The sequence below is a fragment of the Tachyglossus aculeatus genome, chromosome 5 (assembly GCF_015852505.1).
Source record: "Tachyglossus aculeatus isolate mTacAcu1 chromosome 5, mTacAcu1.pri, whole genome shotgun sequence".
Classification (NCBI taxonomy): Eukaryota; Metazoa; Chordata; class Mammalia; order Monotremata; family Tachyglossidae; genus Tachyglossus; species Tachyglossus aculeatus.
The window spans coordinates 12,217,565-12,234,983 of record NC_052070.1 but is presented as its reverse complement, the minus strand read 5'-3'; the positions used below and the strand labels follow the sequence as shown (position 1 = coordinate 12,234,983).

Below are 17,419 nucleotides of genomic sequence, written 5' to 3'. Positions count from 1 at the left end.
AATAAGTGTGAGAACACCTCGCCACCTCATTTATGTTCAAACTTGATTTCTGCTCAGCCCCTCTCCTCTCCCTCCCCTAGCTCGACAACCTTTAAGGCTTAGGCATCGCTTAGAGGGAACAAATTTCTGCCCTTAGCTCTACTGGTGGTGGTGATATTTGTTAAGCGCTTATTATGTGCCAGGCATTGTCCTAACCGCTGGGATAGATACAAGCTAACCATGTTGCTAACCATGTTTGTAAATATTTATTCTATTTTGTACATATTTATTCTATTTATTTTGTTCCATCTCCCCCTTCTAGACTGTGAGCCCGCTGTTGGGTAGGGACCGTCCCTATATGTTGCCAACTTGTACTTCCCAAGCGCTTAGTACAGCGCTCTGCACACAGTAAGCGCTCAATAAATACGACTGAATGAATGTTGGACACAGTCCATGTCCCACATGGGGCTCACGGCGTTAATCCCCATTTTACAGATGAGGTAACTGAGGCCCAGAGACGTGAAGAGATTTGCCCAAGGTCACACAGCCGACAAGTGGCGGAGACGCGATTAGAACCCGTGACCAGAAGGGTTCTCCCTGATTCCCAGACCCGTGCTCTCTCGCCAAGCTGTTGAATGGTCATCCCTGAGAGACACGGCAGGCTTTACTGTATCCCGCTGAGTTTTGAAACCATCAAGTCCCAGATGCTTGCGTCACTTTATTTTCCTCATTGCCATTCAAACGAGCAATGGGCTACAACATTTAAAAATTCGAGAGACGGCGGGGAGGGGAGGGATCGTTTCTTGTCACCATCCTTAATGGGTGGGAGTCCACTAGGTGCAGCCTTGCATGGTACTCAAGTCGTTTGGCAAGACATATTACCTGCAGAGGAGGAGGAAGGGTTGCACTGAGTCTAGATGCATCGCTTCCTTCCGCTCTGTAGGTGATACCATGCTCGGAACTACTTTAGAAGTGTAAGAGAATAAATCAGTACTCTGGAACCTGAGGAAAAAGTAGAAAGAAAATACCCGTGTGCAAACCAAGGTGAGGAGAAACAAGAACAGGAAAGATGCACACCGAGGAAAAGTGACCAACCTTAAAGGATAAGGGGGAAAAAAAAAAAGCAAACCCAAAACCAAACCATCGTAGGCATATACCAGAGAAGCGAGGGGGTATTAAAGGAGGTTGAAAAGATCAAAAGCAGAGATAAAGCTAAAAAAAAATATATCTTTTTTGTTTCAGAAAGAGGCAAAATTTTAGGCCTCGGAATTATGTCAGAGAAAATGGAAGGAGAAATGACAGCAAAGGCAGAAGAAAAGGAAAAGGGAGTTTCTCCTTAATTTTCCAAATAAATTCCAGAGCATGTACCCCACAACATCCATCTCAGCTACAACCGTGAGGCATAGCCTATGACAAATCATGATTCTTGTCTTCTCTTTCTAGCCCCATTTCAGTTTGATTCACGTGCAAAAGTAGTACCTACACAATCCAATCACTCTTTTATAAAGATCACCTCTCCCACAAGCTGCTAATTACAGAATGAATTCTGCGTTTTGATTGTGTGCACAATTGATCAAAAAGCTAGCCCCAACAACGGGGAAGTGTCACCTAAAGGGAATACCCACAAATGGAAACGGCAAGAGAGAAAGAGAACTACTGCTCTTGAAAAGATTTTAAGACATCGTAAATTCACCTTTCCCAAAATATCTGGATTGCCTTTGGGATAGTTTGGAAGCGTGCATGACCTTCGAGGTTGCCTCCTTAATCCTTCCAGTTCCGAAGTCTTTTGTTGTACGAGTGCATCAATGTGTGAAACCTATAAATGAGTAAAAGCAACATGTATTTATAACAGTGTGAAATAGTGAAGCCAATAGCAGTTTTTTTTCAAACGTAGTTACTTCAGAGCTTTAGAAGGTAATGTCTTGCATCAAAATTCTTCACAGCTAAGGGAAATGCTTCAACAACCTGTAAACATTTTATCTCACTTATTTTCACTGGTTACAATAATAATTATGATACTTGTTAAGCAATTACTCTGTGCTGAACACTGTTCTAAGCACTGGGGTAGATCCAAGTTAATCAGGTTGGACAAGGTTCCTGTCCCACAAGGGGCTCACGGTCTTAACCCCCATTTTACAGATGAGGGAACTGAGGTCCAGAGAAGGAAGTGACTTGCCCAAGGTCCCACAGCAGATATGTGACAGAGCCGGGATTAGAACCCAGGTCCTTCTGACTCGCAGGCCTGGGCTTTCTCCATTAAACCTCGCTGCTTCTCTCATTTCCTCAGCTATAAAATGGGGAGTCAATACCTGCTCTCCCTCCTACCTAGTTAGTGAAGCCCATGCAGGACATTATCTAACCTAATTAACATGTACCTACCCCAGCGTTTAGAACAGTGTTTGACACATAGTAAGAGCTACACAAATTCCATCTAAAAACCACTTAAAAAGCAACACACGAAACAACAAATAAATCCTCTGGGCCACAGTTTCCTAATCAGTAAAATGGGGATAAAACACTGGTTCTTCCTCCTCCTCGGGAGAGCCAAATGAGTCTGTGACTGAGTCCGATCTCATTATCTCGTATCTACCTCAGGGTTTAGCAGAGCGCTTGGCATTTAATAAGAGCTGAAGAAGTATCGCTACTATTCTCATTCCATTTTTCGGGCTATTCTTCTGTCTCTCACCCTGGGTCCCCTACTTTTCTCCCTTCTTTTCCTCGAGTGCGGGGTTCGGGGGGGACACACCTCTAAGCAGTCAACTCGTTCGTTTGAACGTATTTATTGAGTGGTTACTGTGTGCAAAGCACTGTACTAAGCGCTCGGGAGAGTCCAATCAGAGCAACAGAACAAAGTCCATCCCCCCAACTCCATCTCGTTACTCCAACCTCACCCTCCACGTGCCTGCCTGCGAGACATCTCCATAAGGAGTCCTGCTGGCACCTCAACCTAAATCCAAAACTCAACCCCTCATCTTCCTTTCTAAACTCCTCCACCTAACTTCCATCACTCCTAGTTATTGAACACTTACTTTGTGCACTGTACTAAGTGCTTGGGAGAGTACAGAGTTGGTAGCCACGTTCCCTGCCCAAAACAGACTTAGAGTCTACAGGGGCCTCACAAGAGTGTTTTTTATGGTATTTAACTATGGTACTAATGATAATTATGGTAGTTGTTATGCCCTTACTATGCACTAGAAACACTGTTCTAAGCGCTGGGGTAGGTACAGGTTAATCATCATCATCATTAATCGTATTTATTGAGCGCTTACTGTGTGCAGAGCACTGTACTAAGTGCTTGGGAAGTACAAGTTGGCAACATATAGAGACAGTCCCTACCCAACAGTGGGCTCACAGTCTAAAAGGGGGAGACAGAGAACAAAACCAAACATACTAACAAAATAAATAGATATGTACAAGTAAAATAAATAAATAAATAATAATAATAATAATAATTGTTAATAAATAATGATAATAATTATGGTATTTGTTATGCCCTTACTATGCACTAGAAACACTGTTCTAAGCGCTGGGGTAGGTACAGGTTAATCAGGTGGGACTCAGTCCCTGTCCCATATGGGACTCACCCTCTTAATCCCCATTTGCCAGATTAGGTAACAGATGCAGAAGTCAAAAGACTCGCCCAAGGTCACACAGCAGACAAGCAGTGGAGTCAGGATTAGAACCCAGGTCCTTATGGCTTCCAGGCCCATGGTCTATCCACCAGGCCACAATGCTTCAACTTTCCCATCCAGGTTGACAATACCGCCATGCCCCCTGTTTAAAACACATGCAACCTTGACTCCTCAAGCATATGGGAGCAGCATGGCTTAATCATCATCATCATCAATCGTATTTATTGAGCGCTTACTGTGTGCAGAGCACTGTACTAAGCGCTTGGGAAGTACAAATTGGCAACATACAGAGACAGTCCCTACCCAACACTGGGCTCACAGTCTAAAAGGGGGAGACAGAGAACAAAACCAAACATACTAACAAAATAAAATAAATAGAATAGATATGTACAAGTAAAATAAATAGAGTAATAAATATGTACAAACATATATACATATATACAGGTGCTGTGGGAAGGGAAGGAGGTAGGCTTAATGGACAGAGCCCGGCTTTGGGAGTCACAGGTCGTGGTATCTAATCCCAGCTCCACCACTTATCTGCTGTGTGACTCTGGGCAAGTCATTTCACTTCTGTGGGCCTCAGTTACCTCATCTGTAAAATGGTGGTTAAGACTGCAAGCCCCACGTGGGACAACCTGATGACCTTGTATCCACCCCAGCGTTTAGAACAGTGCTTGGCACATAGTAAGCGCTTAAGAAATACCATCACCGTCATCATCTTTCAACTCTCACATTCAGTCTCTTGGATCTGTCCCTTTAAATGCTTGATAATCACCTCACCTTCGGTCCCACAGCATTTATGGACATATCCGGTATCTATTTTAATATCTGTTTCCCTCCTCTAGTCTGTAAGTACCTTGTGAGCAGGGAACTTGCTACCAACTCAGCTGTACTATACTTTTCCAAGCGCTTCTAAGCGCTTAGTACAGTGCTCTGCACATAGTAAGCGCTCAATAAATACGATTGATTGATTTTCCAAGCGCATACTACAGTGTTCTGCACATGGTAAGTATTCAATACTTGCCCCCTTTTACCTCTCCTCCTCCACACCCCCACGCCGGCCTACCTCCTTCCCCTCCCCACAGTACTTGTAAATATGTGTACAGATTTATTACTCTATTTTACTTGTACATATTTACTATTCTATTTATTTTATTAATGATGTGCATATAGCTGTAATTCTATTTATTCTGACAGTTTTGACACCTGTCTACGTGTTTTGTTTTGTTGTGAGTCCGTTGTTGGGTAGGGACCGTCTCTATATGTTGCCGACTTGTACTTCCCAAGCGCTTAGTACAGTGCTCTGCACACAGCACTCAATGAATACGATTGAATGAATGGATGAATAAACACCACTGATTGTCTCCGCCTGGATTTTTTTTTTTCTTCAACATTTCTTGGACTTGTTCTTTCATCTCCATCTCGAAGGCTACTATCCTAGTCCATCACTTGACTATTGAATCGGTCTCAGGACTGGACATCCTCCTTCCCCTTTCTCCAGTTCAAACTTCACTGCTGTTTATGGTGTATTTACAAAACCCTTCTGAAATCTCATCTCCTTCCACAAGTTCCTTGATTCATTTTTCTTCTCCTCCTAGACATACCTCTTTTCCCTCTAAGCACTTTGGCACTCGTTACTTCCCTTTGCAAATACTTTTTCATACGCTTTACTTGGGCTCTTCTTTGTAAATTATTTTGTCTGTTCCCTACATATACATTGTACGCTCCTTGTGGGCAGGGATTGCGTCTTCTTTTATTCTACTCTCTCAAATATTTATTCTGATGGTTTTGACACCTGTCTACATGTTTTGTTTCGCTGTCTGTCTCCCCTTTCTAATAATAATAATAAGGGCATTTGTTAAGCGCTTACTATGTGTGAAGCACTGTTCTAAGCACTGGGGTGTGTGTGTGTGTATATATATATACATCATATATATATATATATATATACACATCATGTATATATAATCATATATACATCATGTATATATGATTATATATATACACATCATGTATATATAATCATATATACATCATGTATATATGATTGTACGTATTTATTACTCTACTTGTGGGCAGGGATTGTGTCTTCTTTTATTCTACTCTCTCAAATACTTATTCTGACGGTTTTGACACCCGTCTACATGTTTTGTTTCGTTGTCTATCTCCCCTTTCTAATAATAATAATAATGAGGGCATTTGTTAAGCATTTACTATGTGTGAAGCACTGTTCTAAGCACTGGGGTATATACATACATCATATATATGTACACATCATGTATATATAATCATATATACATCATGTATATATGATTGTACGTATTTATTACTCTATTTATTTATTTATTTTACTTGTACATATCTATTCTATTTATTTTATTTTCTTAATACGTTTTGTTTTGTTCTCTGTCTCCCCCTTCTAGACTGTGAGCCCACTGTTGGGTAGGGACTGTCTCTATATGTTGCCAACCTGTACTTCCCAAGCACTTAGTACAGTGCTCTGCACACAGTAAGCGCTCAATAAATACGATTGAATGAATGAATGAATGAAATACTCAGTACACTGCTTTGCCCACAGTAGGCCACAACATATTAATGATTGGCTCTTTGAAGTAAAGCAGTGAAGGCAAGTTAGACATGCTAATGCCTTTTTCTTGAAAAAAAAAGCCCCATTCTTGGTAGGAAAACTTGTTTTAGCAGCTTAAATACAAACCCTACAACGTTCCTAATACTACTAGGTTGTTGGGGGTGGGAGGGGAGAGATTTTACCTCATCTTGGGAGATGTAACAAGTTCCAGAATGACATTAGTAAAAACACCTCACTCGCAAATGAAAATTCAACAGAAATCTCTAAAGGAAAAATACCATACCGCGTTTGTTGATGGAATATCAATGTTCTGTCTTTTCAGTTCATGCCTCAGGTGGACTTCTTTTGCTCTTGCTTCTTGAACTTGACCTAAAAAAAAAAATCACAAATAATTAATTGGAATACCCAAAATATTTTCTCCCAGGGAAGTTGGGGGAAAATCATTTTTAACTGCCTTTTAGATTTCGGAATGTGCTAAAACATCAAAGGACACAAGCCATTGTTTTACAATTGCGTTCTACATAATATTTTTTAACCTGCCTCTGGAAACAGAATACTTATCATAATACTCACATTTAGAAAAGTGAAACCCCAATTTCCTGAGCGTGTGGCAAGCCAGAAGTAAACCTTAGGCTTATTAACATGGCCACACTCCCATTTAATGGGACTTTTAATTTTTTTTAAAATGGTACTTGTTAATCAGTTGCTAATGATGATGGTATTTGTTAAGCGCTTACTATGTGCCAAGCACTGTTCTAAGCGCTGGGGTAGATACTAGGTAATCAGGTTGTCCCACGTGGGGCTAAATCTTAATCCCCATTTTACAGAAGAGGTAACTGAGGCACAGAGAAGTGAAGTGACTTGCCCAAAGTCACACAGCTGATCAGTGGCGGAGCCGGGATTAGAACCCATGACCTCTAACTCCCAAGCCCATGCTTTTTCTGCTAAGCCACGCGGGCACTGTTCTAAGTGTTGGAGTAGATACAAGTTAATCAGGTTGGACAAAATCTGCATCCCACCTAAGGCTCACAGATTTAATCCCCCATTTTGCAGATTACTACGTGCAAAGCACTGTTCTAAGCGCTGGGGAGGTTACAAGGTGATCTAGTTGTCCCATGGGGGGCTCACAGTTTTAATCCCCAAACCAAATGTATTTTTAGAACATCTCCACTTGATTTTTAAAGTGTGTCCGGTGGAAGGGAGTGACAATCTTCTGGTTTTTTCAGAGTACTTGTAGAGGCCAGCAAGAAACCAGATTGTGTGTCAGTAGATTTAGCTAATTATCTCCACTCTGTCATTCATTCCACAGCAGTAACAGCAGCCGGTAAAATGCTTTTTCCCAAAGTGCTTGCTCAAAGGTTGCTGGCAAGAACAGAGAAGTGACTTGAGCAAGGTCACACAGGGCACAGGATTAGAAGTCAGGTCCTTCTGATGCCCAGGCCCATGTTCCACCCACTGGGCCACGCTGCCTCTCCACTGCACGCCCAACGCACTGGAGATTAGCAGCGAAATGCTGATTTATTCTCAAAATCGCCATCGACGCCCTGTCAGTCGAAGGGTGGGGTGGGCCGTAGACTGGGTCACCACCCGAACTCCAAAACCCCTGGGGCCAGCGCTGGGCTGACCACGGCTTCAACGGTTCCCAGACTGCTAACTAAGGCCCTGGTAATAATAATAATAATAATGATAATGGCATTTATTAAGCGCTTACTATGTGCAGAGCACTGTTCTAAGCGCTGGGGAGGTTACAAGGTGATCAGGTGGGACTCACAGTCTTCACCCCCATTTTACAGATGAGGGAACTGAGGCCCAGAGAAGTGAAGTGACTCGCCCAAAGTCACACAGCTGACAATTGGCAGGGCCGGGATTCGAACCCATGACCTCTGACTCCAAAGCCCGGGCTCTTTTCCATTGAGCCACGCTGCTGTGATCAGAAGGAAGAAAGAAAGAGGGAGACGGATTTCATAAGAGAAGACGAGGGACGACAGAGAAGCAGCATGGCTCAGAGGAAAGAGCACCCCCTCATCCCCCCCTCTATCCCCCACGTCTTACCTCCTTCCCTTCCCCACAGCACCTGTATATATGTATATATGTTTGTACATATTTATTACTCTATGTATTTATTTATTTATCTTACTTGTACCTATCTATTCTATTTATTTTATTTTGTTAGTATGTTTGGTTTTGTTCTCTGTCTCCCCCTTCTAGACTGTGAGCCCACTGTTGGGTAGGGACTGTCTCTATATGTTGCCAGCTTGGACTTCCCAAGCGCTTAGTACAGTGCTCTGCACACAGTAAGCACTCAATAAATATGATTGATTGATTGATTCCCTTCCCCACAGCACCTGTGTATATGTATGTATGTTTGTACATATTCATTACTCTATTTATTTTACTTGTACATATCTATTCTATTTATTTTATTTTGTTAATGTGTTTGGTTTTGTTCTCTGTCTCCCCCTTTTAGACTGTGAGCCCACTGTTGGGTAGGGACCATCTCTATGTGTTGCCAACTTGGACTTCCCAAGCGCTTAGTACAGTGCTCTGCACACAGTAAGCGCTCAATACATTTGATTGATTGATTGATTGAGCACGGGCTTGGGAGTCAGAGATCATGGGTTCTAATCCCGGCTCCGCCACTTATCGGCTGTGTGGGCAAGTCACTCAACTTCTCGGTGCCTCAGTTACCTCATCTGGAAAATGGGGATTAAGACTGTGAACCCCACATGGGACAACCTGATCACCTTGTATACCCCCAGCGCTTAGAACAGTGCTTTGCACATAGTAAGCGCTTAACATACCAGCATTATTATTATTATTATTATTATTATTAGTCAGCATTTAATCATATAAAGACTGAAAAAAAATTAAATTCTCCCATTGGCTCACAGAACTTCCTTTAGTTTAATAATAATAATCATAATGGCATTTATTAAACGCTTACTATGTGCAAAGCACTGTTCTTGCCAGCAACCTTTGAGGAAGCACTTCGGAAAACGCATTTTACTGGCTGCTATTACTGCTGTGGAATGAATGGCAGAGTGGAGATAATTAGCTAAATCTACTGACACACAATCTGGGTTCTTGCTGGCCTCTACAAGTACTCTGAAAAAACCAGAAGATTGTCACTCCCTTCCATCTGACACACTTTAAAAATCAAGTGGAGATGTTCTAAAAATACATTCGGTTTGGGGATTAAAACTGTGAGCCCCCCACGGGACAACTGGATCACCTTGTAACCTCCCCAGCACTTAGAACAGTGCTTTGCACATAGTAAGCGCTTAACAAATACCATCATTATTATTATTCGGTTTACAATTACCACATGGAAGGCCAAATAACTCAGAGGAACATTATCCACTTGGCTCTAACTAAAAAAAAAATTGCCATTAAAAAAGTGAATTGGGTCAGGGCAGAGTGACCAGAATAACAATTAAAAAATAAAATGGGCTTCAATTCTTAGTTTCAGTTTCAAACTCAGAATGAACTCTTTAAAACCGTACATCAAGATCTCCTACAATGAGGGGGATGAGTTCCTGAAGAGCAGCATCATATTATGGAAAAGATGCGTTGACGTAACTATTAATTCAGTGGGGGTGGACGAGTTCAAACAGAGCACCACAACTGATATTTTTCCGAATTCCTAAACTATCACCATCATCAGCAACAATGATATTTATTGAGCACTTACTGCGTGCAGAGCGCCACTGGTTTTAAAGCCCTCAATCACCTTGCCCTCTCGTACCTGACCTCTCTGCTCTCCTTACTACAACCCAGCCCGCACACTTTGCTTCTCTATTGCCAACTTTCCCCCTGTGCCCGATCTCGTCTATCTCGCCTCCGTCCCCTCTCCCACGGCCTCCCACGGCCTAGAATTCCCTCTCCCATCCACCCAGGAAAGACCTTTTTTCCCTTTCTCTTCCCTTTCTCTTCCCTTTTTTCCCCGGCTCGCTCTCCCTTCTGCTTCATCTAAGCGCTCGGATCTGTGACCTTCGGACGTTTGATATTCGCCTCACCCCTCAACGCTTATGTTTGTGTCTTTTTCCCCAAGCCCTTTTCAACCCTTCGGGAGACCTGCCACACATCTGCCTCTTGTGCCACTGGCCACACCTACCTACGTCAAATCAATAGATCCACGGTACTTACTGAGTGCTTATTATAAGCAGAGCGCTGTACTAAGCGCTTGGGAGAGTCTGATACAACAGGGTTGGCAGACACATTCCCTAGCTGACAGTCTAGAGGGGGAGACAGATGTTAATATCAATACATTTATCAATATTCTATTTATTTTATTTTGTTAGTATGTTTGGTTTTGTTCTCTGTCTCCCCCTTTTAGACTGTGAGCCCACTGTTGGGTAGGGACTGTCTCTATATGTTGCCACTTTGTACTTCCCAAGCGCTTAGTACAGTGCTGTGCACATAGTAAGCGCTCAATAAATACGATTGATGATGATGATGATGATGATTTGTTAAGTGCTTACTGTATTCCAGGCACAGTACTGAGCGCTGGGGAAGATATAAGTTTATCAGGTTAGACATAGTCTCTGTCCCCTACCGCCTAAATTACTACATCAGCCTCCTTCCTGACCTCCCAGCCTCCTGTCTCTCCCCATCATCATCATCATCATCATCAATCATATTTATTGAGCGCTTACTATGTGCAGAGCACTGTACTAAGCGCTTGGGAAGTACAAATTGCAACATATAGAGACAGTCCCTACCCAACAGTGGGATCACAGTCTAAAAGGGGGAGACAGAGAACAAAACCAAGCATACTAACAAAATAAAATAAATAAAATAGATATGTACAAATAAAATAAATAATTTTTATCCCCACCGCAGTCCTTACTAAACTCCGCTGCCCAGAGCATCTTTTAGAACAGTGCTTTGCACATAGTAAGCGCTTAACAAATACCATCATTATTATCATCTTTCGACAGAAACGTTCAGGACATGTCCCCCATCCCCACCTTCAAAAATCTCCAGTGGTTGCCCACTCACCTCCGCATCAAATAAAAACTCCTCACCATTAACTTTAAAGCAGCCCATCACCCTGCCCCCTCCTACCTCACCTCGCTTCCCTCCTTCTACGTCCCGGCCCACACACAGAGGCACAGAGAAGTGAAGTGACTGGCCCAAGGTCACACAGCAAGCAATTGGCAGAGCCGGGATTAGTAAATACCATTATTGCTGCTGTTGCTACTTCAGGTGGGCCTGGTTGCTTACAAGGCCTGTAAACAGTTCTAAAGTCTTCAAAAATTCCTTCCAGGTAACGGGAGATGGGTGGGTGCGACCCACAGTGGACTTATTGATTTATTTTACTTGTACATATCTATTCTATTTATTTTATTTTGTTAGTATGTTTGGTTTTGTTCTCTGTCTCCCCCTTTTAGACTGTGAGCCCACTGTTGGGTAGGGACTGTCTCTATATGTTGCCAATTTGTACTTCCCAAGCGCTTAGTACAGTGCTCTGCACATAGTAAGCGCTCAATAAATACGATTGATGATGATGATGATGAATACATAATTGACAGATATGGACTTAACTGCTGTGGGCGAATATCAAATACCCAAAGGTCACAGATCCAAGGACAGAGGCGACGCAGAAGGGAGAGGGAGCAAGGGAAAAGAGAAGAGACACATAATCCGTTATCCTCCACGAGCGCAGCCCATTCTCCGGCTTCATTAGTGCCAGCAACGGGGCAAGCGGTGGGTGTTGGAAGAGAGCGTGAAGCGGAAAACCACCCAACAAGTCAATTTGGACACAATCTCCGTTTCTCCCTTTGCACAAGATTGCGGGTGGACGCCGCTCTATACGTCCTGAAAGCACATCCATTTTTACCATTCATTCATTCAGTCAGTCAATCGTATTTATTGAGCGCTTACTGTGGGCAACTTGAGAAGTCCAAGTTGGCAACATATAGAGACGGTCCCTACCCAACAACGAGCTCACAGTCTAGAAGGGGGAGACAGACAACAAAACAAAACACGTGGACGGGTGTCAAGTCATCAGAATACATTACTGCTACTTTCATCCTCTAAACTGGAAGCTCGTTGTGGGCGGGGAACGTCTACCGACTCGGTTATGCCGGCGGGGCAGTAAAACGCTCAACAAATACCGCGGCTCGATTTCATCGCTTGAAATTCTTAACAGCCCTGGAGGGCAACTTACATTTCATTTCACTGACGAGCTGATTCCCGGCATCAAAGAGATTTCTGTATATAACAATGGACTGCGACAGTTGATCCTTCTCCCTTGTAAGTGCTGCCATCTGTTGTTGCTTCTTAAAGTCTAAACAAGAAAATGGACATTTTTATTTCAAATACAGGCCATCCGATGTTTTTACGTCCTAGGGAGAACGAAAACACCGATCGGAAAGACAAAGGTAAAAATCCGGCTTCCTAAACAATACTACTGCTGGAACCGCGGTGATTTTCGATTCACTTGCCCCAGCCACTCACCATCGTAAAACATAAACGGCAGCCGATACGGTTCCAACGCTCTCGATAAACTTGGCAGTTGAGGTTCGAAAACAATGAAATATTCGGTACTATCCTTTCCAGGACTGTTTTCGGCCAACACTAGGTTCTGCGCGAGTACAACAACACAGATCCGATTAATCAGATTACCCAAAGTACAATTAGCTCTCTAAATATTTTTGATTTCTTCATGCTGGCTTCAAAGATGCGCCGCAGAGCCTGACATTTCACCGCTCAAAATGAAACTTCATTAATAGTTTTCTTATTGAACTACCGACGACTCGACGTTTTGAAAAATCATTTACCTTTTTAATTGGTGCTGGGTTTCAGGAGACGTCTACTGATCCTTTTCATGAATCTTTCTGTCTTTATTGACTGACCCCAGTGGAAGTCCAGGGGACAGAGTGTGCCTTGGACCCCAGCAAAATGGAAAAAAATATACTTGGGAAGACTACAGCTCACTCAGCAGCAAAACTCAAATGTGGAGAGCAAACAGGGTGAAATACATAAAAGTCAACACAAAGAAAATCTCCAACTCCCACTGCTGAGTTAAAGTTACTGCTTGTTACCATGGAGGTAGACACTACATCCCAAGTGACTGAACTGGGGGGTTCTGACAAAGACCACTACTTCTAAATTCTACAGGAAAATTAAAACATGATATTTGTACTTTGATTCCAGCATAACAGGAAACGAACATAACCTCCTTCGTTTTGAGAGAACGCCATACAATTTCCTAGTGACACAAACTTAAATACATTATCTCCGACATGATTTACTTAAACAGGCAACAGTTGCTAATTGCTTATTTTCTATTCTAAAAATAGATGTCAGAAATGGCATTCAACACTTCCCTTGGGGTGGGGGGCTCGCATACACAGATTGAAATCGAGACTGCAAAAGTGGTGGGTAGGGAATGTGTCTGTTGTATTGTCTACCGTACTCTCCCAAGTGCTCAGTACAGTGCTATCCAACAAATACAAGGCCGGGGTGGGCAGGGATCGTCTCTATTGACGAAATGTACTTTCCAAGTGCTTAGTACAGTGCTCTGCACACAGTTAGCGCTCAATAAATGCAATGGAATGAATGAATACTGATTGATTAGGAGAACTTGGTTAGCTCATTGTCTTTTCAGACTTTACCAACACACACGGTCCAATCCCAGAAAAGTGCCCCCATAATGCTCGCTTTGGGGTAACAGTCCTCTTTGTACAATGTTGACCAGAGCATTGTTAATTACTCAGTCCTCTGAATTCCAACATAACGAGGGTCTACTGCTTTCGCTAATGTTTGGGGTGGGGGGGGCAGTGTCCACTAGTCCATGCTGCTGCTTTTTGGAACAGATGATGATGGTTGATCTCCCTTTGAAGCCTGTCGGGAATGACGGTGACTGTGAGCCCACTGTTGGGTAGGGACCGTCTCTATATGCTGCCAACTTGTACTTCCCAAGCGCTTAGTACAGTGCTCTGCACACAGTAAGCGCTCAATAAGTACGATTGATTGATTGACTGATTGACGGCATTACCCTTGGCACTAACGTGAAGAATCTGGGGACGGCTCGGGACGGGTTTTCACTGATCCTCCCCAAAGAGGATCAATGAGAAGCAGTGTGGCCTAGTGGACGGAGCCTGGGCTTGGGAGTCTGAAGGACCTGGGTTCTAATCCCGAGTCCGCCACTTGTCTGCTGTGTGACCCTGGGCAAGTCGCTTCATTTCCCTGGGCCTCAGTTCCCTTATCTATTCTATTTATTTTATTTTGTTGATATGTTTTGTTTTGTTCTCTGTCTCCCCCTTCTAGACTGTGAGCCCACTGTTGGGTAGGGACCGTCTCTATATGTTGGCAACTTGGACTTCCCAAGCGCTTAGTACAGCGCTCTGCACACAGTAAGCGCTCAATAAATACGAATGATTGATTAATTATCTGTAAAAAATAGGGATAAAGAGTGTGAGCCCCACGTGGGACAAAGGACTACGTCTAATCGGATTAGCTTATATCTACCCTGGCACTTAGAACAGTGCTTGACACATAGTAAGAGCCTAACAAATAAGAAGAGAAGCAGCATGGCTCAGTGGAAAGAGCACGGGCTTGGGAGTCAGAGCTCTTGGGTTCTAATCCTGGCTCCACAACTTGTCAGCTGTGTGACTTTGGGCAAGTCACTTCACTTCTCTGTGCCTCAGTTACCTCATCTGTAAAATGGGGATGAAGACTGTGAGCCCCATGTGGGACAACCTGATTACCTTGTATTCCCCCCGCCCCGTGCTTAGCAGTGCTTGGCACACAGTAAGTGGTTAACAAACGCCATTATTATTATTATTATTAAATACCATGATGATGATGATTATTATTACTATGAGGAGCAGGGATTCCCCCAGAGAAGATACATCCAGCAGGTGATGTCTGCTTAGGTCCCGCAGCACAGATAATGTACGGATAATGCTCAACTCAACGCTGTCTCTCTCCAATAATGATAATAGTGGGGTTTGGGAAGCATTTACCAAGGACAAAGCACTTTACTGAGTGCTGGGCTAGAGGCAGGAAAATCAGCCAAGTCACACATACTGCCCCTTATGGGGCTCACAATCCAAGGGAGGGGGAGAACAGGTATTTGATCCCCATTTTACAGATGAAGAAACCAAGGCAAGTTTCCTGACTCGTCCGAGGTCACAAAATCAATCAATGCTATTTACTGAGTGCTTACTGTGGGCCTAGCATTGTACTAGGCATTTGGGGGAGAGTATGATACAACAGGGACGGTACTGGAGTCAGGATTAGAACTCAGGTCTTCCGACTCCAAGACTGTGCTCTTTCCATGAGGCCACACGGCTTCCTACCCATCTTTCCCATCTCAGTTCACAATGCCACCTGTAACTCTGGTGTCATCTTTGACTACTTACTGTCTTCTAAGTACTCACATTGAGCCTTTTTTTACGGCATTTGTCATCTTTGGCTACTTACTGTCTTCTAAGTACTCACATTGAGCCTTTTTTTACGGCATTTGTTAAGCCCTATGCGCCAGGCCCTGTACTAAGCGCTAGGGTACATACAGGCTCACGAGGTTGGGCGCAGTCCAACTCCCACATGTGGTTCACAGTCTTACTCCCCATTTTCCAGATGAGGTAACTGAGGCCCAGAGAAATGAGATGATTGGCCCAAGGTCACACGGCAGACAGGTGGCAGAGATGGCACCCTCCCCATCTCCCCTGCCTTACCTCCTTCCCCTCCCCACAGCACCTGTATATATGTATATATGTCGGTACACATTTATTACTCTATTTATTTTATTTGTACATATTCATTCTATTTATTTTATTTTGTTAATACGTTTTGTTTTGTCTGTCTCCCCCTTCTAGACTGTGAGCCCGCTGTTGAGTAGGGACCGTCTCTAGATGTTGCCAACTTGGACTTCCCAAGCGCTTAGTACAGTGCTCCGCACACAGTAAGCGCTCAATAAATACGATTGAATGAATGACTGAATGAATGAGAACCCGGGTCCTCTGACTCCTACGCCAGGGCTCTAGCCACTAGGACACACTGCTTTTATTGCTACAGCCTGCTGATTTAAGCCCTGGTCACCCAACGATCAGACTTCAGTGACCGTCATCAGACATGATAGGAGATTGCCTTCATCTTTATCTTATTCCTCAGCCTGGCTTCATCAATTCATTCATCCATTCAATCGTATTTATTGAGCGCTTACTGTGTGCAGAGCACTGTACTAAGCGCTTGGGAAGTACAACTTGGCAACATATAGAGACGATCCCTACCCAACAGTGGGCTCACAGTCTAGAAGGGGGAGACAGACGACGAAACAAAACATATCAACAAAATAAAATAAATAGAATAAATATGTTCAATCAATCAATCAGTCGTATTTATTGAGCGCTTACTGTGTGCAGAGCACTGTACTAAGCGCTTGGGAAGTACAAGTTGGCAACATATAGAAACAGTCCCTACCCAACAGTGGGTTCACAGTCTAAAATAAATAGAGTAACAAATACGTACAAAGATATATACATATATACAGGTGCTGTGGGGAGGGGAAGGAAGTAAGGCTGGGGCAGGGGGAGGAGTAGAACATCCTTGGTTGGAAAGCAAAAGTCCTTTCTGATTTAAAATAAATAAGAGAAAGATAAAAGATGCCACCCAACAAGGGTTCCATTGAAATGGATTAAATATGACATTTTAAAAAGTCATACGTTCATTCAATCGTATTTACTGAGCGCTTACTGTGTGCAGTGCACTGAACTAAGCACTTGTGAGAGTACAATACAACAATAAGCAGACACATTCCCTGCCTACAAAGAGCTTTCAGTCTGGAGGATGAGCTTACATTCATTCATTCATTCAATCGTATTTATTGAGCGCTTACTGTGTGCAGAGCACTGGACTAAGCGCTTGAGAAGTACAAGTTGGCAACATATACAGATGGTCCCTGCCCAACAGTGGGCTCACAGTCTAGAAGGGGGAGACAGAGAACAAAACAAAACATATTAACAAAATAAAATAAGTAGAATAAATATGTACAAGTAAAATAAAAAGAGTAATAAATACGTACAAACATATATACATATATACAGGTGTTGTGGGGAAGGGAGGGAGGTAAGGCGGGGGGGATGGAGAGGGGAAGGAGTCTAGAAGACTTGAGCAGCAGCTTAATGGAAAGAGCATGGGCTCTAATTCCAGCCCTGCCTCTTGCATGCTGCGTGACCATGGGCAAGTGACTTCAATTCTCTGTGTCTCA

General features: G+C 43.2%; 1 protein-coding gene across 1 annotated transcript in view; it reads right to left on the bottom strand.

The window, feature by feature from the left end:
• The window catches only part of SMCHD1 (structural maintenance of chromosomes flexible hinge domain containing 1), a gene marked incomplete at its 5' end in the record, with an annotated part of 180,781 nt that overhangs the window by 30,538 nt on the left and 132,824 nt on the right, over nucleotides 1-17,419 (bottom strand). The window contains 4 exons of the mRNA XM_038747255.1: nucleotides 1,673-1,795; nucleotides 6,482-6,567; nucleotides 12,371-12,490; nucleotides 12,661-12,787. Coding sequence (XP_038603183.1) covers nucleotides 1,673-1,795; nucleotides 6,482-6,567; nucleotides 12,371-12,490; nucleotides 12,661-12,787 — 456 coding nt within the window. The remainder of the gene's footprint in view (nucleotides 1-1,672; nucleotides 1,796-6,481; nucleotides 6,568-12,370; nucleotides 12,491-12,660; nucleotides 12,788-17,419) is intronic.